Source organism: Trifolium pratense, linkage group LG6 (genome assembly GCF_020283565.1).
Source record: "Trifolium pratense cultivar HEN17-A07 linkage group LG6, ARS_RC_1.1, whole genome shotgun sequence".
NCBI lineage: Eukaryota > Viridiplantae > Streptophyta > Magnoliopsida > Fabales > Fabaceae > Trifolium > Trifolium pratense.
Window position 1 is genome coordinate 17,845,354 of NC_060064.1, and position 24,077 is coordinate 17,869,430.

General features: G+C 36.8%; 1 protein-coding gene and 1 long non-coding RNA gene across 2 annotated transcripts; one reads left to right on the forward strand and one right to left on the reverse strand.

The window, feature by feature from the left end:
* Positions 1 to 3,933: 3,933 nt before the first annotated feature.
* On the reverse strand, positions 3,934 to 4,788 carry LOC123890223. Its single transcript, XR_006802782.1, has 4 exons — positions 4,564 to 4,788; positions 4,399 to 4,466; positions 4,173 to 4,305; positions 3,934 to 4,085 (listed from the first exon to the last, which is right to left on the reverse strand). It is a non-coding gene; the product is annotated as an uncharacterized LOC123890223 (long non-coding RNA).
* A 7,686-nt stretch (positions 4,789 to 12,474) lies between these two features.
* Positions 12,475 to 16,299, forward strand: LOC123891849. The gene has a single exon (XM_045941731.1). It carries the CDS (start codon positions 12,475 to 12,477, stop codon positions 16,297 to 16,299), a length of 3,825 nt encoding a protein of 1,274 aa, XP_045797687.1.
* The last annotated feature ends 7,778 nt before the right edge of the window (positions 16,300 to 24,077 follow it).

The following is a 24,077-nucleotide window of genomic DNA, read 5'->3' on the forward strand; positions in this document are numbered from 1 at the left end:
ATATAAACACTTAGTCAGGCCATCTCTCAACCAATGTGGGACTTCTTAACACACCCCCTCGCGTCCAGCGCTATTGGGCTTGGTACGCGGATATAAATGGTAGGTGGCCTGATATCGGGTGGTCCAACAGATCGTGGAGAGGCTCTGATACCATCTTAGAAATGAGTATTGGGCCTAACTCATCCTTATAAAACCGGCTTGTAAGGTGAGGATTGTCTCTAGTATATAAACACTTAGTCAGGCCATCTCTCAACCGATGTGGGACTTCTTAACCTACCAAAAACATCATTAGTACCACTCTCAAGTGACACGTCTCTTTTAGGATCATTTCTTAGTTATGGATCTCTTAAATCCATGCTAAGGTATTTATATGTTCTTGGATCATAATTCATAAATGTATAATAATAGAATAGATGCTAGGTTGTTCAACAACAAAAGCAAGATATGTTCATTTTCATTATTATAATCTACTAGTACATCACCAAAATATTTGGCTATATATCATGATGATCATTTTCATTGTTTTCAACCATAGTTTTTTGCTCTTCAATAATAAATTCTATTCTTGACTTGTTTTGTTTCTTCTCATGTTTTATTCTAGACTTGTATTGCACATAATAACACAACACATGGCAAAACAACACCGTACAAAATTTTATGACATTGAACAAAGAATTTTTATCTTTCCACCCCCATGTTTCTTCCAAACTCCTTGAAATATCAATTTTGCCCTCATAAATAGTTTTTGGAAAACATTTTCCAAAATTTTTATTTTTTTGGAATCTATTTTCCAAAATAGACTTAAATGTAGTTTTCAGCTATATTTATTTTCATACACACATTCAATTGTTTCGGATTCTATTTTTCAAAAATTTAACTATTTTGAAAAACATTTTCCAAAAATTCAAATATTTCGGAACGCAAAATCCAAAATTTCTTTGGAAAATATTTTCCAAAGTGATTTTGAAAAATGTCTTCTGAAATCCTGTTACATGTGATCAAAACCATAAATTTGTTGCTCTAACCTAATTTTTCATCAGTCTCAATTATCTTTTAGTCAAAATGTTTATCAAACTTTATCTCTATCTTTCGCAAGCTTCTCACATGTTCGTTATTTTGTTTAAAAAATTCAGGCTTACTGCAAAACATTATGCTCGTCTGCAAGTGTACATAACTCACATTCATCAACACAATTATATTCTGGATTTTTTTTTTACAGTAAAAGGCTTATCTCATTTCATTCATAATTCTGGATTATGTTTGGATATTGATTAGTGTTAAAAATAGAATAAAAAATGGTTGAGACCGGTGAAAAATCAAGTTAGAACAATAAATTTGCGGTTTTAATCACATATAACAGGATTTCGAAAAACATTTTTCAACATTACTTTGGAAAATATTTTCCAAAGCAATTTCGGATTCTCCATTCCGAAATATTTAAATTTTTGGAAAACGTTTTTCAAAATAGTTAAATTTTTGGAAAATACAATCTGAAAACTGTAATGGGAATGAAAACTACATTTAAGTATATTTTGGAAAATAAATTTCAAAGAAATATTAATTTTGGAAAACGTTTTTCAAAATCTCAGAGGGCAAAATGAGAATTTCAGAGGGGCTAGAAGAAACATGGGGGTTTAAAGAGAAAAATTCTTGAACAAAATGGTATATTTTTGTATTTTAGACAACTTGTACTTGAGACAAAAAATTGTGTTGTGATTTAGTGAAGGACAAAATATTTTGTTTTTGTCATGTTGCTTACCTCCCAGTTTATCCAGTTCCTTAAACAGTGTTACAATCAAAACAGTATAACTATCTAATCCTTTTTTTTTTAGCACATCAAACGAGCTCTATAAAAAAAAAACTAGTATAATTTTTGTAAAATCATGGTGAATAAGTGTAATTATGATACACCCACTATAATACCTAACATAGACTATATCACAAAAGATCACATTTAACTTAAGGGTCGTGTTAAAAAGTGTCACAAAACACTAGTTATTAATTAACCATATAAAAAGACAAAACTAATGATAAAAATATGATTTTTTACATGGGTTATGCTAACCGGTGCCCCCGGGGCACTGGTTAAGGAAACCAAAAAAGGAAATTTTTAAATTGAAAATAATACTTTTTAAACTTTCGAGGTGTTGACTGCACAAAATTCAATGTCATATTACTATATTTGCTTCCTTAAACAGTGCCCCGGGAGCTTATTTAGCATTTTTTTTTTACATTTTTAATACATTGCATTCACAAATTTCAAGAAAAAATTTCTATACTCACATATTTAACCGGTGGATCAGTAACAACGTTCAGCATTTTCATTAACTTAAAACGAAGTATCAAGGAAATAGTGTGGGTCCCATCCTATGGTTCTGCTGGCTACTAGCGGGTATGACTTTCTCCGTATGATATTATCTCGTGGTCACACCTATACATACATACAACTACTATACGCTAAGCAAATTAATATTAAATTGCTTGTGAATTTTATATATCCTACAATATGGTGATATGTTTCAATTAATTTATTTTTGAATTTATATAATATAAATTATGTTTTATGCTATTTTATAAGTTTATACTAGTGAAAATTTTATTTTTTGTAAGTTATTTTATCATAAACTACATTGACAAACTTATAATAATACATAAAAATTGCATAAGTTGTTTGCATAAGCTCAAAAATAAACTAATTCAAACGGGGCCAATGTTATCTTAATTTTTCCTTCAACTAAAACATAACTAATTCAACTAATATAGTGTAACCTAAGTAGTAGTAGATATTTGAATTCCTTAATTATTTAATTTTAGATCAATTTATGATCGGTGTATATGAAAAAATACTTGTTGAAAAAGATCAACCACTTAATAGATCTCCGATATCTTAAAAGGATTAATCTCTACAGTTGTTCGTATCATGAGTCAAATTTAGACTCTTTTGAATAATTTGTCATAAGAGGAACTCATTCACCACTTGACATTAATATCTTGATTTAAATTGAATATTTTTATTTGACTTAAATGTTCACAAGTGACAAAGTGTATAAGTTTTAAGTTGTTTGGCCACTTTGTCATTTCATAATATAGTACAAATTAAAATTATGAATGAGATTTGTGGATATCATGTTTGATTGATGACATCATTTTGTTTTAAGGTAAGTTTGTTTTTAAAATTATACTCTTAATTCTTTATCTCTAGCATATATACATAATATCCCCATCAATAACTAATTCAAGACTAAGTGTATTGCAACTTTAGAAGCTAATGACAAATATTTTCTCCTCATTATTCATGAATCATTTTCTCTCTCTACTGGAACTGATTTTCTAACTAACTCAAAAGCTTGGAAAATCAAATACATGTCCTTGCACATTAATTAATCATGTGATATGCAAATATATTACGGTCCACTTAGGAAGTATTGAGTATTTGAATTTTAGAACCCCCATGACCCTACTCAAATTAATACTACTCTCTTTTTTCTAAATACTAGTATGATACCCGTGCCAAGCACGGGGGCAAACCTTTAAAAATTTACTTATTTTTGTTTACAACATAAATAAAAATTATGATGAATAGAGTAACAAAAAACGCATGATAAAAAATAATGGTCGATTTTTAGAAAATCAAATAACTCATATAATTTCTTTTCGTGATATCTAAACTAATGGTCAAATTTTAGGAAATCAAACTTACGATTTATTGACACCATTAACAAAAATATATCATCAAACGGTGAATCTCATTTAAAGTAATAACGGATTTGTGCTACATGAGCTCACACATCTCATATTAAAATTTTTGTATTTTATGAGCATAAAGTACTATTAAATTAAACTTAATATATGCTTTCATTAGATATATTAGAATGACCCATAAATAAACACATTTTCTTTTGATATAAATTTTAAAAAATAAATGTTTACCCTTGACTAACAATTAAAACACGTCTACTGCATGTTCTCCAATAATACATATTATCATAAGGAATCACTTTGGTATTGCATACACAGGATAAATACCACCAATCGCAGTTAGGTTCCAAATGTTCTACTTTGCCCAATATAGCGTACACCGACCCCTGCAATATTTAATTGTGACAACTTAGGTACAACTTCATAAATCTAAAATGAAAATAGACAAACAAATCAATATCAGTAATGGTTACCATTGCACATAAACCAAGGGTTGATAGAGTATGTCTAATTGTTTTGTACACCCACTGATCCAATACATGTGCTTTTGTAGTTTCATTTATTGCATATATCGAATGAGGCTTAGAAATTGTTCTGTCCAGCATTCTATAGATATAAAAGACATATTTTATTAAGTGAACATAAAATGCATTCCAAACTACTCCGTGTATATACTGTAAATAGGAGAAAACTATAAACCTTTGCTTCAATTCTGCAGCGGCATCAATATTTGGATTGAATAACACCCTTGTATATTGTCCGAAATTCTGAACAGAGGTATACCTGAATTATAATTTAGTTATGTTGAATTTTGTTTAAGCATCGAAGCCTTATTAAAATTACACGGTGAGGGTTATGTGATACCTTTCCAAAAATTCATCCTTCCAAAAAGCAATACAACACATGTACTGTCGGATGCATCAGACTTTAAAAAATTAATCAGCTTGTCCACATAATGGCCACGTAGAATACACTTAAATCGATAACTAAACAAAACATAAAGATTAATAAGTTACTCTCTCCATCCCAAAATATAAATAAAAATAAAAGAAAAAAACTTGATGTATTGGGTTAAAAATTTGGAGTACTTTACATTATTTATTTATTAAAAAAATAAATAAATAATTGACAAACGAAAGTCTTAGTTTTATAGACAAACGAAAGTTTATTTAATTTTATGCTAAGTATATATTATAGACAAACCTATCAAATAATCGGTATCATAGTTATCATTAAAAATCTTATGAGGTTCACTGATCATGTATATATTAGCAGGTATCAACTTGTCATCAATTTTTTTGATTTTAGTTCCAAATTGAAAATTAATTTTATAGGCATGATTGGTGGTTCTATATGATCCCACATTAGTGGCAACACTAAAGTTGCTTATGGAATACACATGGCCCTCAGTGAGTTCCTTTTCATATTTGTAAATTAATGTTCTTCGAACTGTTGCATGGATCTTTTCACCCTAGAATACACACAAAAAAAAAAAAAATTAGATATGATTGCTTAAAAAATTTAAAAAATAAATTGAAAATCAAGATGTGAATAAACCTTCTTATCCATCAAAACCATTTCTAAAGAATATGGCAGCACATCTCTATTCATATCTTTAACAAACCACATGCGAACAATTCTAACCAATACATTCCATGTTTCTTTGGATGGAGAAATTTCAGAAATATAATTATATTTTGGAGGCATTTTCTTAAAAATTCAAGTAAATAAAAAACAATGAAAATAAACAAAGAGATATAACTATAACTAAAGAGAAGAGAATTGAGAAATGATGAGTTTTAGGGTTGAGATTAAGGTCCTATATATAGTGAAAAAAGGACATATGAGTAATTTGGTCAAATTAAATGTTTCCTTTTAAATTACCCTAATAAAAATTTAGGAATGTTTTATGCACATGATTTGAATCAAGACACAAACAATGACTTTATCCATACCATCCCCACATATTTGCGATCCAAAAAAAAAAAGCATAAAAACTATAAGCAACAATCTTCCCCACATATTTCCTTTTTAATACTATTGTGCCACAATTTGACAGCTTTGATTGCTATGAAATAGGATCACCACATTAATATTACTTTTTATAAACATAATTACATATTTGCCGATCAATATCAATTTGTATTGAATGTAAATAATCAATTCCCTTTTTATATATTATTATTATTATATATTTGATTATTTGAATTTTTTGTGTAAAAAAAAATTATATAAATAATTAATAACAATTTCCGAAAAAAAAAACTATATATTATGTCTATCAATATAATACAGATGTTGTGACAAATTTCCGGAAAAAAAAAATTAAATTAAATTAAATGGACAAATATATGAATGTCAATATATAGAATAATCAATTGCCGAAAAAAAAAATTATGCCTATCAATATCAATTTGTATTGAATGTAAATAATCAATTCCTTTTTATATATTATTATATTATTATATATTTGATTATTTGAATTTTTTGTGTAAAAAAAAATTATATAAATAATTAATAACAATTTCCGGAAAAAAAAAACTACATATTATTAGTGAGCAATCTCATATATTCCTGTTTTATAGTATATCCTACAATTAGTGACAAATCTCGGTCATAATACAGATGCTGTGACAAATCTCGGAAAAAAAATTAGTTAACATATTTCCTTTTTAAAATATCTATATTCAATACAAATACTGTAGGATGATTGTGAGCAAAACATTTGAAATTGAGCAATAAATACAAATATGTGAGGATGAATGTGAGCAAAGCATTTGAAAATTTGCATTAAATGAGGCTTAGAAAATAAGCCTCAAATGTATAGTATTAAGATTAAGATTAAGATTATAATAATTCAAAATTTAAGATGAGTCGAGTTAGTAACATGAATGAATTATTTCGAGTTTGTATATTGTACTAAAAAGTGTGGTTGTATAATTTTTGGTAGTATAGTTGTATATAGACATATATCATACTATTCTTTTGTGCTAATTCAAAACTCCAACAAATGATTTTGTGTCAACCTCAAGTTTTAAACGAAAAGTACAGATAATTCATTGTTGATTATAGACGTTGTAAAAATTAAATTATACACAAATGATTGCTACTAATTCATTGTTGATTTTTTATTTAGAATTTTTTTCTTATTGGTCTAGTAAATATCAAAAGAGATGATGGTGAGTATGCATTTAGTTTGTGATGATGTTAAAATTTCTATTTTCTATATAAAAGATTTTTTTACCGGTATTAATGAAATTTCTTTTATACAAAAAAAATAATTTATTTAAGAAAATAACTTTGCACGGTATCTTAAGCGTGTGTAGTTGATGGTTTCCGGTAGTAAATATAAATCATATCTAAATTATAAAAAAATTGCACATAAATTATAAATGTTTCCGGTATTTCTTTAGTAATATTAATTAATATAGTACAAACTCACATAATGATGTTGGCTAGAGACTTTGAAGTGTGCCCATCTCAAAGGGCTCAGGTTTGATTCCTCTCGGAGAAAAAAAAAAAAACTCTAATTTTAAATTGACCCCCACAAGTGAACGGTAGAATTGATCCCCTTAAATAGTCGATCATTGGACGGGATACTACATTTTCAAAATAGGAAAAAAAATTAATATGGCACAATCATATTTTATTTTACCATAAAGGATTATATATATGTATATATATATATATATATACAACAACAACAAATAAATTCATTCATTTTATTTCCTTACTATAATAATTTTTGTTTAAAATAAAAACATATTTTAAAAAAAAGCACAAAAAATTAAACTTGTATTTTGTTAAAAAAATTCCTGCAACCAAAAATAATTAATTTATTCAAGTTTTCAAATTATTGGAAAACAAATTTGTGATAATAACAATTTGAATTATTTCTTTTTTAAGTATGCAAATTAAACGCAATGTTATGTTTGACTTTTTTTAGTGAAAGTCATACGTATGGAGCATTGAAACTTAAAATTCTTTTCTTTCTTTACCGGGTAACCGATTGCACAGGTTGACAGAAAATATTTTGTTTTTAACGTGTTGTGAACATTGTTGTCTTCTACTGCCTTTCCTCTGTGTTATATTTTGCTGCGGGATGGATCTATTCATTAAATTCAATATTCAATCTATTAAAGGAAGCCAATAATTTCGGATCAAAAAATGGAATTCAATAATTTCATGGAATCAATTTAATGTTATTTATGTATGAGAAAAATAAAAATTCATTCAATTATAAAAAAATTAACAAAGAAAACATTTAATATTATATATTTTTATAATTAAATTCGTTTATTTATTTAATTTTATTTAACATTACTTTGTTACATATATTGCACGAAAATTCATATAAAATATTTAAAATTTATTTATTTTTATAAATTAGTTTGAATTCATATAAAATATAATTTGTTTCAATTCAATATATTTTTTTTACTTTGTTACATCCTGTATGAGAATTCCTATAAAATATTTTAAATTTTATTTCGCTTATTTATTTCAATTCATTAAAAAAAAAAACAAATTCATTTTATAACATGAAAATTCATATAAAATATTTTATAGTTTATTATATATACACAACACATTTTCATGACAACATCGTTTTATAATTTTTCTTATGATATATATGTATGAGACTCTTAAAGAAAAATCATAATAAATAAAAAGATGAAAGTTAATTATACTAAAGCAATAACATAATCTTTCAAACCAAAGCAACACATTGCTTAAGCTGTAAAATAATATTTACGGTAGAAATATTACATCTTTTCTATATATAAAAAAAATACACAATACACCTTTAAAATTAATTTACATTCATACTTGTGAGAAAGATTAACAATCACTTAAAACTCATATATTATGATTAACAATCACTTAACCCTAGTTCACATATCACTTATATTCTTCTTTTGGGTTCCACATCTGCAAAAAGTGAAAAGAATGATGAATATATAGATTAAGAAGAATATCGATAATAGAAAAATTGAAAATAGAAAAATTGAAAATAATACAAAGAAAATAGCTAAAGAGAAAAGAGATGGAAAATGTGTGATTTGAATGTTCAACCAAAGACCATTTATATAGGGAAAAACATGGGTATATAAGTAACTTTATCCATAATATGTAATTAAACCGATTAATAACAAATATATTGATTCCTTTTTTGGTGAATGTCATCTTATGATTTTTTGTAGAAAATTTAATATTTAACACACAAACATTAGAAAGAAGCAAAAAATCTCATGAAAATTAAATGCTTATAATGCAATACTAAAATTAACTTTGAAAAAATTATTATAATTTTTAAATAATTTCGTGATTATTACTTTTAATTATAAAAATAATTTAACAAATAATTTATTTATATAAAATATATAAACCGACTACAATTTTTAGAATATGTTTTTAATTTTTTTCTTTATTTTTTCAATATCAATCACTTGAAATTAAATGTTTCCTTTTAAATTACCCTAATAAAAATAAATCAACATATAATATTATATTTTAGGAATGTTCTATGCACATGATTTATACTACCTTTTATATATTGAATAAATCTGTGATACGAAATTTGAATTTGAATCAAGACACAAACAATGACTTTATTATAAGCAAAATTTGACAACAATGAAAATTTTAATTTAGGTAGTAAAATTATAACAACTTTCTAAGCAAGCCAAAAAAAGCCAAAAATCTCGAAATATTGAAGTCAATTTAATGCTATTAATGTACAAATTATTTTCAAATAATAATTTCGATTTAAAAATTATTTTCTTTTGAAATAATAATAAAATAATAATTTAAATATGAAAATTAGTATTTAAATTCGTTTTTTATTAGAAAAAAAAATCATGAAAAAAAAATTTGTGAATAAATTTTTTTCTTCCATAATCTTTCATAAATATGTACTTTATTTGAAATATAAATATATATTATTAATTTAAACTTGGTTATATTTTTATAATATTTAAACAAATTTGGTTAATTATTACTTAAATTTATTAAAAAAATAAATTGACTTTGAATATCGATTATTCACGAAATTTAATATATAATATTTATAATATAATTTATTTATTTATGTGTTATATATTTGTGATTTATTTATTATATTTCATTTATATTATACTAATTATAATTATAATTGTATGTTTGGAATTTTATTATTTGAATTTGAAATATTTCCTTTTTAAAGTATGCTTTTAATATGGTTGTGTGAGGATGAATGTGAGCAAAGCATTTGAAAATGAACAATAAATGAGAGCTTAGAAAATAAGCCTCAAATGTATAGTATTAAGATACACGTGATTTGCTTTCAAGTAGTTGGATGGTGATATTGAAATGTTCTGTTTTTTTTTCAACCTGAATGAAATAAAGCAAAACAAGTTAGCCGTCAAAGGAAAAATTCTAGAAACTTAAAAACAAAGGTACCGGAACTTGATGTTGCAATGGTGATATTATGTCGTAGAAACATTGAGTGGTTGTAATTAAAACATTGAACTGTGGTTAATGAGGAGGAACGTTGAAAAACTAATTCTCCATCGGGTTTGAGTTTTGAAAACCATCAAGAATGCTCCAAGATTCATCTTCATCTTCTTCTTCCGAAACTTTCATCATGTGTTGTTTTTTGTTGTTATCTCCCTTGTGGATGTAAACAGAACTCCTCTGTGCAACTGGATCCAACAGGTTTAACTTCTCATATCTCCATCAACCTGATTCATCTCTGTTAATCTGAAAGAAGAAATCTGCTGAAACTCCAAGATTGCTCCAAGAATCAGTCTCTCCTCCCAAAATTTTCATCTTGTGTTGGTTTTCGTTGCTATCTCCCTTGTGGTCTCAACAGGTTTTAACTCCTTATCTCTCCATCAATCTGATTCATCTCTGCAAAATCTGGTAAGACTCTCGAGAGCCCTCTCAGCTCTGTGCTTTCTCTGCTGTTTACATTTTCTTCTTTACTCCTTTTCCTTTACCTCACCCTTTCCACCATGGCCTCCAAACAACCCAAAAACAAAGCACCTGCAAATTCAATAAACAACACAACCCACTCAACAAACTTTAACTCTATAAACACCAACAACACGCCTCAAGCTTCAAGAACCAATGCCATAACCTACATTCAAATACCTAGTGACAAAACAAATAACAGTCTCATCATCCCTCAACCAAACTACTCTGTGCCTATGCATAACCCTAACAATACATACACTCAAACAACAAACCAAAATTTCTCAACAGACCCTCCAAACAAAAAATTTACCCAAACTGCTCCAAGAACCTCCCTAAACATGGATCCAAATCATCCATATGCTCACAATGATATACCAGAATGCAGTGGAACAAATACTTAAACAAACATGCCCCATTTTAGTTACTATCCTGAACAAATCATAGAAGATGGCTTGAAGGCATGTCAACTCAGCATCTTGGGCAAAATCATCACAAATAAACCTATCTTTGCTAGTTCTATTCAGAATGGGCTAGAGAACATCTGGGGATCTCCACCAGGGTTCAAAATTCAAGAAATTGAAGGGAAATTTCTGCAATTCTTCATGAACAATGTTGAGGATCAAGATCGAATTCTATATGGCAATCCATGGATATTTAGAAATTCTTGGCTAATTGTGAAACCTTGGGATAGAGAAACTGATCCAAGAACAATGGATTTTGATCATGTACCTATATGGATCCAGCTTTGGGGACTACCCCCTCACTGTAAAACAAAAGCTATGGGGAATCATTTAGGGTCTCTAATAGGGGAGGTTGAGGCCTCTGAAATCTATGAATACCCTGGGAAGCAAACCATCATAAAGATCAAAGTGGCCATAAATATCCATAAACCAATACCTTCAGGAATCCATGTTGGGAACCCGACTGATGGCACATGCTGGATTGACTACAGGTATGAAAAACTGCCACAAACATGCTTTAATTGTGGACTTGTAGGGCATGAAGCAAAACTGTGCAGAAATAGTGCACTCAATATAGACACTATAGCCCCACTGGGACCATGGATTAGATCTACTCAGTATGGAAGAAGGAAGATGGACGAAAAAGATAGAAAATTCTACAGTAATCCCTCACACTCACCAAATTTTGGTAAATACAGCCCCCCTGTCCCAGCAGCCCTACTAGCCCAACTAGCAGCCATAAAACTACAATCCCAACCCACTGAGAAAAACAATCAAAACCAAAACATGGAGGAACCAAGTCAACAGGAAGACAGCTACAATGGAATCAATAAAAACACAAATCAACAATTAACCCTAGACAGGAATGTTCAGCAAAAGAATGTATACTTGCAGAACACAGAGAAAGAGGCAATAACCAGCATAGAAGCAAATCACCAAGTTAAAAGGCTGAAGATGGCTTATGACACCAACATAGATGGCAGAGTCAACATGGAAATACAATCAATGGCAGGCCTGGAAGATCAGGCTGGCCAGGGAGAATGAAGCTCATGTCTTGGAACTGTCAGGGACTTGGCAACCCCAGGACAGTTAGGGCCCTAAAAAAGCTCATAGCTAACAACAAACCTGATATAATCTTCTTAATGGAAACAAAGCTACACAACATCTCCCCTCATTTTAAGAATAACTTTGCTGCTACTTACATCATCTACCATGTGGATTGTACCCTTAATGGGAACAATGGCAAATCTGGGGGCCTCATACTACTTTGGAATAAATGTACTTGTAATATTGAAATAAAAGATACTGATTTTAACTATATTGACATGCATATCACAAATCTAACTACTTCTACACAATGGAAAGCTACTGGGTGTATGGTTATCCCCAACATCAAAACAAACATCTCACTTGTGACCTCCTTAAATCTCTCCATCAGGCTAATCACAACAACAACTGGCTTCTGTTTGGAGATTTAAATCTCATCACTAGTGACACAGAAAAATTTGGGGGTAACCCAATTGACAATAATATTACTAACCTTTTTAGATCTACACTAACACTATGTGATTTGCAGGACCTAGGCTACAAGGGGGACATCTACATTTGGACCAATAATCAACAAAACCAACACTTAATTAAAGCCAGACTAGACAGATTTATGGCAAATTCAGCTTGGAAAACTCTATTTCCAAACTATTGCAACTCTCATCTCCTTAGATATAGATCTGACCATATGCCTATATTACTTGAATTTAACCTTTTTGCAGGGCAGAACACCAGGAAAAAAGGCCCAAAACCTATCAGATATGAACATATTTGGACAAGGGATAACGATCACTACCAAGTTGTTAAAGATACCTGGCAAATCTGCAGAGGAAATGTCTCCAAAAAGCTCACGGCCACTCTATCCTCCCTGCACAGATGGGGAAACAATGTTTTTGGTGTCATCCCTAGAAGAATAAGAAACCTGCAAAACGAATTACAAATGCTGAATGATCAAAATGGCATCCAAAACCTCACAACACAGATTAAGGAAAAAGAGCAGGAACTAGATAATGTCCTAAACTGTGAAGAAACTTGGTGGAAGCAAAGATCCAGAGAATTATGGCTACAACATGGGGACAAGAACACTAAGTTTTTCCATATGAAGGCAAAGATTAGGAGAAGCAAAAACAAAATTGAAAAAATAACTGACACCCAGGGTTATACACATAATGATGATGATGGCATTGAGAAAGTTCTGGTTGAACACTTCAAAGCCTTATTTAAAAAGCAAGACACTCAAGGAATTGCTGAAACCACACAGGTGGTTGCAGGGAAAATCAACAATGAAATGTATCAGGAACTAGATAAAGTTTTTACCAAAGAGGAGGTGTTTCAAGCTATAAAGGATATGAAGGCACTAGCAGCCCCTGGCCCTGATGGCCTACCTGCTATCTTCTATCATACTCACTGGGAAATAATAGGAAAGGAAGTAACTGAAATGGTTCTTAATGTTCTCAACAACAATGGTGACCCTAGCCAACTAAATAACACCTACATTTGCCTCATTCCTAAAATTACTAACCCTGCCCTACCTAATGACTTTAGACCCATCTCCCTCTGTAATGTCACCCTCAAGATTATTACTAAAACCATTGCAAATAGAATTAAAACTATCCTTCCAGAGGTGATTAGCCCCAACCAAAGTGCCTTCATACAAGGCAGACTCATTACTGACAACACTCTGATAGCTTCAGAGATTTTTCATTATCTTGCCCAAACAAAGAGGAAAACAGGTTATGTGGGTATCAAGACTGATATGGCAAAGGCTTATGATAGGGTAGAATGGGACTTCCTTGAAGCTACTATGGTCACTATGGGATTCCCAGCTACTATGGTCCAAACTATTATGAAATGTGTCACCACTGTTAAATTCTCCATCCTCATCAATGGCTATCCCTCTCAAGAATTTTACCCCCAGAGGGGACTTAGACAGGGAGACCCTCTCTCACCCTACCTTTTTATCATCTGTGCTGATGTATTATCTGGACTAATTTCTAGAGCCCAGCAGGAAAAACTAATCCATGGGATCAGAATTTCCCAAGGGGCCCCTGAAATTAGCCACTTATTCTTTGCTGATGACAGCTTAATGTTTTGCAGGGCAACTAACAAGGAGGTCTCAACCATCCAAGATATTATTCAAACATATCAAAAAGCTTCTGGACAACTAGTCAACTTAACAAAATCAGAAATGGTTTTTAGTAAAGGAGTCACTAATGGAATAAAAGAGGAGATCTCTAGAATCCTGCCCATGCAAATCTCAGAATATTTCTCAAAATACTTAGGCATGCCCATAGTGCATGGAAGATCTAAACAGCAGATCTTTAACTATATCAGAGAAAAAATATGGAAAAAGCTCAAAGGTTGGAAGGAAAAAAATCTATCTTTTGCTGGAAGAGGCACCCTAATCAAAGCTGTAGCCCAAGCAATCCCTACTTATCTTATGAGTTGCTTTCTCATCCCAAAAGGAGTGTGTGAACAACTAGAAAAAATGATATGTAACTTCTGGTGGGGTAGTACCACTGACCAAAGGAAAATGCATTGGCTGAAATGGTCAAAGGTGTGCACTCAGAAAAGAAATGGAGGGCTGGGTTTCAGAGATCTAAGAGCCTTCAATGAGGCTTTGTTAGCTAAACAAGGGTGGAGGCTTATCACCAAACCAACCTCCCTAGTGGCCCAAGTCCTTAAGGCAAAGTATTTCCCAAATGAAAGCTTCCTAAATGCAAAGCATAAGCAAGTGATGAGTTACACCTGGAGGAGTATTATGCAGGCCAGTTGGGTTATTAAAAGAGGCAACTACTGGTTCATTGGAGATGGGGACGATATAAATATCTGGGAGGACAATTGGATGCAACAAAAAGGTGCTACATACAAGGGCAGACCAAAACCCAATAACTTGAATCTAACCAAGGTGAAAGAGCTTATGGATAGTAACTACAATGAATGGAATATAGATATAATAAATCAAGTTTTCCTCCCCTATGAGGCTCAGATGATTCTAAATATTCCTATCATTGACAAAACTCAACCTGACATGCTCACATGGGACTGCACACAGGATGGCCAATACTCAGTCAAATCAGGCTATCATGCCATTATGGAATGGGGTAATCTCCCTAATGCTAGTCCATCAAATAACTCTCAACACATCTGGAATGTCCTTTGGAAGCTAAAAGTGCCCCCTAAACACAGCCACCTGCTATGGAGAGTGCTTCATAATGCCTTACCAGTAAAGAACAACTTGTTCAAAAGAGGGGTCAGGTGTGATCCCTTATGCCCTCGCTGCTCAAATAGCATGGAAACAATTCATCATGTTTTCCTAGATTGTGAATGGGCAAAACAAACCTGGTTTGCCTCAGCCCTGACCCTAAACCTAGGGCAAAATCAACTCACAGACTTCTATGATTGGATTAATTATATGATAAACAACACAAACAAGGAATGCATAGAGAAGATAACTGCAATCATTTATGGGATTTGGTATGCGAGAAATGTATTGGTTTTTCAAGGGAAAAACTTACCTCCTCAAGAAATTAGCTCCACGGCTTTAAATCAGCTACAGGAATACCAGACGCATGGCCGGGAACAACATATCCAAGATCCTCAAGTGAGAAGGAACGGATGCAGCAACGACATCAGCTGGAGTCCACCGCCTAGGGGCACCCTGAAGATCAATGTGGATGCTCACCTAAGCAGTGATGGCCATTGGTCAACGGGGCTGGTTCTACGGCGGTCGGATGGAAGCACCGTCGGGGTTGCAACGAGAACTCACAACGGATCGGCGGACGTTATTACTGGTGAAGCAATGGGATTAATGGATGCTATAGAATGGATCGAAAAGCTTGGTGAACAGAGTGTTATCTTTGAGATGGACTCCCAAGTCATTGTTAAAGCGGTTAAGGATCAAAGCAACATATTCAAAAGCTGGGGGAAAGTGGTAAGACGATGCATACTCTTCCTAAAGGGAAACCCTAGTTCAGATATCAAATGGGTTCAAAGGAAAGCAAACCAAGCTGCCCATAAAATGGCTAAATGGGCTGAAACTGAGCCCAATAAAGAATGGACTACCAACATCCCCTTTTGTATTTGGCCTGTTATCCAAAAAGATAAAGACAATATTCTTACTATTTCAAGTTGAATATGATCGTACCTGGTGATCAGAATAGATTGATGGCCGGTCCGTTGAGCAAGCTTCCACACCGAAGGGGGGGTTTGTACCTGCAGGTGCTCCGATGCCTAAGTCAGCAAAGTGAACAGAGAGATACAAAAGAAGAGAGAGAATGTGTATTGAATAATGATTCAGAATACCTGGCTCTCCTGTCTAGGAGAGCTTATATAGTGCCCCCAGCGCTGGGCCAAAGGTTGGTCTATTGGGCCGGGATAACCGGCCCAGTAGACTCAACTGCCAAGATAGTCCCTGTATCGTAGGGGAAGGCCGTTATTTGCCTCTATCTTGGTTGGAGCCGTTCCGCTATTCGCGGGTAAGGGATAGGCTCGATGACAGGTGTGCTTGGATAAAGGAGCACGTGCTAAACGTGCTGCTTAGCTGTTAAGCTACGGTTGAATGGATCGGCATGCATGGTTAGGCGAGCACGTGTTTGACGTGCTGCTTACCCATTATGTCGAGCAAGGCACGTCATTAGCTGACGTGTCGGGGAAGTCTCCCCTTATTGGGCTGTGCCCCAAATGTCGGGCAGAAGGGATTGGGCCAGCTCTTGGCCCAGTCCAGAACAGGAGCCCCCCAAGTCGTTGCTCCTAGGCATAGGAGTAATGACTTAAGGTCCAGGCCCCGTATGTCGAGGAGTTGTTTTCCCCGTCACTCCTAGGAGGAGTTCATAATTCATTGGCCATGATTGTTGCTCGTTTGCGCGAGGAGCGCATTTGTATATTGCTCGTAAATTCCTCCTTGGCACGACGAGGAGAATTATCCAAGGAGGAAACTTCCTTTTGCTCGTGACGCGTGCCAGGATGTTCGTGGAGGAAATTACGGGGAAGGAATTTTGCCTTTCTAGGTCATTTGCTTTTACTTTCCTCGACGGGTTGTCGAGGAGGTGTTGTGTTAAGTGCATCTTGTTGATGTTGCCTGTTTTTGCGGGCACGTTTATTTATGGCGTTTGTTTTGCTTGCCCGTAATTCGCGCTTGTCCGTTATGTCGGGGAGATAATTGCGTTGGTGATGACGATGAGTCCCTCGAGAGACGCGTGGTCTGTTCGATGGGATGTGAAAAGACGGATTCTTCATCTTTTGTTGCCACGTGTATGGGCTATTTGACGGGTGCAATGATGACATTGGGAACACGCGTCTGTTGCTTCGTTTTACGAGGAGGCGTGTAAGCCGTTGGATTGGCGCGTCTCTTCAATTTTCATTAGATTGAATCAGGGCCATTTGATGGCTTTTAATCAGGGCCGTAAGATTTTGATCAACGGTGGTGATGAAAGGGGCGTATCTTTTTGTGATGTAGGTGCAGGGTTTGGAGAGTCTATAAATAGGGGGAAGAAAGGTCATTTGCAACTTTTCCCTTCTTCACCTGTTTGTTTCCTCTGCACTTGTTGCTGCTTGCTATTTGCTGTTGCCATTCGTATTCCAAAGGTTCGTGTTCCAAGCCCGCAGACTTCAAGCTCCAAACTTCGAATTTCTTCCTAATCAAAGGTAACCAAAGTTCTTTTTCCTCTTTGATTTTGAGATCCACTCTATGTTGATGGTAACTCTGTGTTTGCATTTTCATGCGTTTTGGCCCTTTGAACTTTACTTGTAGTTTTGCTTTTATTTGCCTTTTGCTTCTGTTGTTTTTGGGTTTGTTTTGTACCCATTTTGCCCTATGTGTTGGTGCCTTAAATCCTTGACCTTTTCTCGTTAGATTCAAGCCTGTTTTTCGTTAGACTTTCTGGGAAAATGAAGAACATATGGGTTTCTGGAAAAATCGTTTGAATGTTGATGAACATTCATGCGTTTCTGGGCAAAAGTGATGAATATGAAGATGAATCTTCTGGGTTCTGCAAAGAACACCATGAGTAGTTTGAATTTCTGGGAATTCTGGGTTTTATGTCGGGGAGGAGAGTGTTGTTTCTTCTCCCCGTTTATTGTAGCAAAAAACTAGGTTAGTTGACCCTTGTGTCGGGGACCTTCTCCCCGTTTCCGCCTTCGCGAATATTTTGAGCGTCTTTATGAATTGTATGAATGTCGGGGACCTTCTCCCCGCTTTTTCTTTTGAGAAAAATGAGTTTGTAAAAACTCTGTGTCGGGGACCTTCTCCCCGTTTTTGACTTTAGGATTTTATGCAAAACTAAGTTTGCTTCTAAGCGTCGAGCAACGTTTTGAGCTTGTGTCGGGGAGCTTCTCCCGTTTTTGTTAAATGGTTCTCCTCGTCTCCTCTGTTTTTGTCTTTGTTTTGCCATTTTGATAAGGGCTTTTGGTCGGGGACAGCGTCCTCGCCCTATTACACGCCCTTTCACTTGAATTGTGGTGAAAGGGTGGATTTGATATGACTGTCGAATTCACTTTATTTTCGCTGCTTTTTAGGTGTTCGAAATGTCAGACACAGAGGAGGCTACGGGGAGCCAAGCGGCGTCAAAACATAAGCTGGTCGACACCATAACAGATCCGGAACTGGCCTGGGTTGCGCCCGAGCCTCGGGGCATTGCTTCGACAATTACCGCTCAGGATCCCCGGCTTTTTACCATCGTCGAGGAGGCTGGCGCGGTCAACTGGGAGGTTCACATACCTGCTGAGGGGGAGCGGATTTGTTCGCCGTACACGGAAGGTGGATTTACCATGTACGAACTGGCGTTCAAGGAGATGGGATATCGTTTGCCCTTCAACAACCTCGAAGCCGAGATTTTTGGCCGGTTAAGGGTAGCTCCCTCCCAGCTTCATCCAAACGCGTTGGCGTTCATCCGGGCGTACCAGATTCTTTGTCGATATCTGGAGGTGGAGGCCACTGTTTCTTTATTTTTCTATATCTTCAAAATCCAACGACAGAAGGTCGGGGACCAGCAAGGTTGGATTTCCTTGAAGCATCAATCGAGCAAGATATTTAAGATGTTCGTGGAGTCTGCTCGGGGTTTCAAGGAGAGGTACTACGTAGTGAGGCCGGTGACGGAGTTTGCTTTGAACTCTTTATATATGGACAGGCCTGTATTCCTTGAGGATGGGTCTCCTCAGTTGGACGAGGAGGGAGAGCAGGTAACGGAGTGGAGCCTGCGTTTCCCGCTGTCATGGTCGTCGGGGCATTTCTTATTGCGGACCGACGAGTACTTAACGGCTGGCGAGGACCTGTCCCCGGCAGAGATGGCGGGCTTTGAGAAGCTGAAAGTGTATGTGGATGGCTTTAAGCCTTGCAAAGTTATAACCAGCTTAGGGGATGTTGCTTTGGATAAGCATGGTAGACCGAGGATCGAACCTCGTTTTGTTAATACCAGATTATTATTGTCGTGCAGAACTGTTTCTGCCGAGGACACTTTGTTGGGTATCTATTTTAATTCCTGCGCGTTTTTTACTTGTTTTATATTCAGCATTTTTGAAGTTTTGAGTTTCTCCCCGTGTTTCTGACCATGTTTCTGACTTTGCAGGTAGAATGGCTGATCTTGCTTCCGAGCTGATGAGGATAGCTGCTGAGCAAAAAGGGGAGAAGTCAAAGAAAAAGGCGAGGAAATCCAAGCCTAATGTTTTGGTTGCCGAGCAAACTGCGTCGGGGAGCTTCACCCAATCTTCACCGGTGGGGAGCTCAGCTGGGACCGGGTCTGGCCGGGTGAAGAGACAGAGGGAAGAGCAGATGACGCCTATCGTCGACCTGTCGGAGGGGGACGGTGGTTTCGTCCTCCCCGCGTGCTTGAGCAACAGGAAATTTTTTGATACGAATCCCCTCCAGGTGCCTGCATCGGAGAAGAATTACATTTTGGGTGTTTCTTCAACCGCCCGACAGAACCAGTTGAACGAGGATATTGCTGCTGTCATCCGGCTGGCGGAGACAGCCTTGGTATTAAATGAAGGGGGGCCAACTCTCGAGGCTGAGAAGCTAGCCGCTAAAAACAGGAAGCTGGAGGCTGAGATTGCTTTGTTGGAAAATGATCTGCTCGACCTTAGGAGCAAGCAGGAAAATTATTTCAAGAATATGGAGGAGGCCCGACTTACCGCTGAGCAGCTGGAGAAGACGAATAAGGTGCTCGAGGACCTGAAAGTCAGCAGTGCCGAGCAGAGGGGTAAGCTGATGGAAGAAGTGGCTATGTTGCAAGCCAAGTGTGCCCCTCTTGAGGATGAGAAGGAGGAAACTCTCAAGTTTGCAACTCGAGGAGACCTGGTGATGGAAATCAAAAGGCAAGGGGGCTTGATGTTGGCGAGTATGGTGCACGGGTGAAAGAATGCGATCGCCCAACTCAAGGTTGTGAATGCCGAGCATGGCTTGATTACTGATGGCATTCACAAGCTCAAGCGAGTTGAGAACGGGCAGATCATCATCCCTGAAGAGTACAAGGAGATGGAGCTCGAGGAGGAAAAGTTGGATGAGGAGGAAGGTGATGGTGAAGACGAGGAGGATGAGGTTGAGGATGATGTTGTCGAGGAGGATAAGAATCCTGAGGAGGATAAGGAAGGTCACGATGAAAGCCATTAGGTCTCCTCGACAAATTAATTTTTCGGCCTGGGCGCCATTGTCTTGTGCTTTATTTGCTTTTCTGACAATTTATTTTTGGGGGCCTGCGTGCCCGGTTTTTGTAACATTTGACAAATGGGTTTTTATGCCCGGTAATTTATAACAGTGACGCTCGTTCTTTAATCCTGCTCGTTTGTTTCCTGCTCCTCGTTTGTATGTTTAAATTATTTTTTCGTTTTGCTAAGTTATGCCTGCGTGGAATATGCATGTCTTTATGCTTGCTCGTTTTTAACTTAACAAATTTTTGGTTTTGATACTCGTATACGTGCTCGACATTGTTGTATGCCTGCCCGACAAAACCGTTTTTATATTTGTAAGTTTTTTGTTGCGAGCGCGTTTCGTCGAGGAGGTCGTCCTCGGATTTAACTTAGAAAGTTTAGGGAACTAACTAAGCGCCTAGAGTTGTTTTCTGAGGCTAATACGGACGCCGACACGTTGTTGTGCCCGCCACCGCGGCTTGAACTTCCCATCGCGAGCTGGGCGTTAAGCCTTGGCACGAAGACGAGGAGCTTGTCTCAAAGGTCATCCTCGTCGGGGAGACACTCTGCCCTTCCTGAGCCAGAGTATCTCCTTTTCAATTGTTTGGATCCAGCACGTGTGCCCGCGTGCTTTCCGTTGTCGAGGTGTCGGGCTCGTTGCTAGAGGATCCGAGCAGCCTTTTAAAAGTGTTTTTTAGTTTGGCAATAACTTAGCTATAATACTGTTTTAATTTTTGGGCGTTCCAAGGTCGAGGAAGTTTCTTTCCTCGAAGATCCTCGAGATAATACGCGCCATTTTCTGTTTTGTCAATGACGCGATATGGTCCTTCCCAGTTGGCCGCCAGTTTGCCATCCTGGGAGTCCTTAGCATTTCGTCTCAAGACGAGGCTGCCCACTTCAAATTCTCTTTTGATGACTTTGACGTCATGTCGGGCAGCTATTTTTTGTTTAAGGGTGGCTTCCCGAAGGGATGCCCCCGTGCGGATCTCTTCGACGAGATCAAGCTCTTCACGGAGAGCTTCATCGTTCATTTCTTCTTCGAGCGGTTGCTCGGTTCGGCGAGATGGCTCGCCCACCTCCACGGGGATGACTGCTTCTGTTCCATATACCATTCTAAATGGAGTCTCCCCGGTTGTGGAGTGTGGTGTTGTGCGATAGGCCCAAAGGACGCTTTCGAGCTCCTCGACCCATTTCTTTTTGTTCTGGTCCAATCTTCGACGTAGGCCGCGCAGGATTACTCTGTTGGCGGCCTCGGCTTGCCCGTTAGTTTGGGGATGTTCCACGGAAGTGAAATGTTGCTTAGTCCCCAGGGCAGCGAGGAAGTCTTGGAAACCTTTGTCCGTGAATTGTGTCCCGTTGTCCGTGACGACGGCCTGTGGTATCCCAAATCGGCAGAGTACGTCGCGTTTGAAGAAACGGAGTATCCTGAACGACGTTATGTCGGAGAGGGGTTCAGCCTCTACCCACTTGGTGAAATAGTCCACGGCGACTATCAGAAATTTATTTTGGTGGAGTCCCTTTGTGAAGGGGCCAAGTATGTCCATGCCCCACCAAGCGAAGGGCCATGGTGACGACAAAGATTTGAGTTGGTGGGGAGGAGCTAGGTGCATGTCCCCATGTCGTTGACATTTGTCGCATTTCTTCACATGGTCCTTTGCGTCTTGCTGCATGGTGGGCCAGTAGTATCCTGCTCGAAGAGCTTTCCTGGCCAGCGATCTTCCTCCCAGATGCTGGGCGTTGATTCCCTCGTGTACCTCGCGCAAGATATAGTCGACCGTTTCCTCGTCGACACATTTAAGGAGTGGGATTGAGAATCCTCTTCTATATAACTTTCCGTCGAGGATGACATATGCGCATGCTCGACGTCTAATTATTGCTGCCTCTTTCTGATCGTCAGGGAGGGTTCCATTCGCGAGGAAGTTGTACACGGGGGTCATCCAGCAATTTTGGTCGCCAATGACATTTATGTCGAGGACGTTGCTCGCCTTCTCGATGCTTGGTCGGGGGAGTACTTCCTGAATGACGGATTTGTTTCCACCTTTCTTTTTTGTGCTCGCCAGTTTGGACAGGATATCTGCCCGTTTGTTGTGCTCGCGTGGAACGTGTTGCACCTCCACGGATTCGAACTTAGTGATTTTTTCCTTCACTAATGCTAGATATTCAGAGAGATTATCATTTTTGGCTTGATATTCTCCCAGTACTTGTGAGGCGACAAGTTGTGAATCTGTGAAAATTTTTACTTCTTTTGCCTCCATGTCCTCGGCCAACCGTAGCCCTGCTAGGAAGGCTTCGTATTCTGCTTGGTTATTTGATGTCGGGAAGGATAGTGCTAGGGAAACTTCGATGATGATCCCATTTTCGTTTTCCAGGATAATTCCTGCTCCTGCTCCCGTGGAGCTTGACGCTCCGTCGACGAATATTGTCCATTTGTCTGCCTCGCTTGTCGAGGAGGCTGGACTCGTCATTTCGGCCACGAAGTCTGCTAGGACTTGTGATTTTAGCGCTTTCCTGCTTTCGTAACGAATGTCGAATTCGGAAAGCTCGAGGGACCATTTGAGCATCCTGCCCGCCATGTCTGGTCGACCAAGCAATGATTTGATGGGTTGGTCGGTTCGTACTATGATTGTGTGTGCTAGGAAGTAGTGACGTAGTCTTCTTGCTGCGTTGATCAAGGCAAGGGCCACCTTCTCGATTTGTGTATATCTGAGTTCGGGCCCCTGGAGAGCCTTGCTTGTAAAGTACACTGGTTTTTGTCCTTCCGTTGTTTCGCGGACAAGGGCTGCGCTGACGGCCTCGGATGCGACGGAGAGGTAGATGTATAACACCTCCTCGACATCCGGGCGCGAGAGGACTGGGGGTTCGGACAGGGCCTTCTTGAGATGTTGGAGGGCCTGTTCGCACTCGTCCGTCCATTCGAACACAGCTTCTTTCCTTAGTAATTTGAAAAGCGGTAATGCGTGTTGAGCAGATTTTGCTACGAAGCGGGACAATGAGGTCAGCATTCCGTTCAGGGTTTGTATGGATTTTTTGTTGCTCGGAGTTGGGAGCTCTGTAAAGGCACGACATTTGTCGGGGTTGGCTTCGATTCCTCGTTCTGTTAGGTAGAATCCGAGGAACTTTCCTGCTCGTACCCCGAAGGTGCACTTTTCTGGGTTGAATCGCATGTTGTGTTTTCTGGCCTGCTCGAAGACCTTACGTAAGTGGGCGGTATGGTCGATTTCCTCATGGGATTTTACGATCATGTCGTCCATGTAGACTTCGAGCATGTCGCCTATTTCTGCCCGGAATACT

Bases quoted from the DNA above. Each gene is read 5' to 3' on its own strand.
- LOC123891849 (XM_045941731.1), top strand. From the start codon at position 12,475: ATGGAAAGCTACTGGGTGTATGGTTATCCCCAACATCAAAACAAACAT.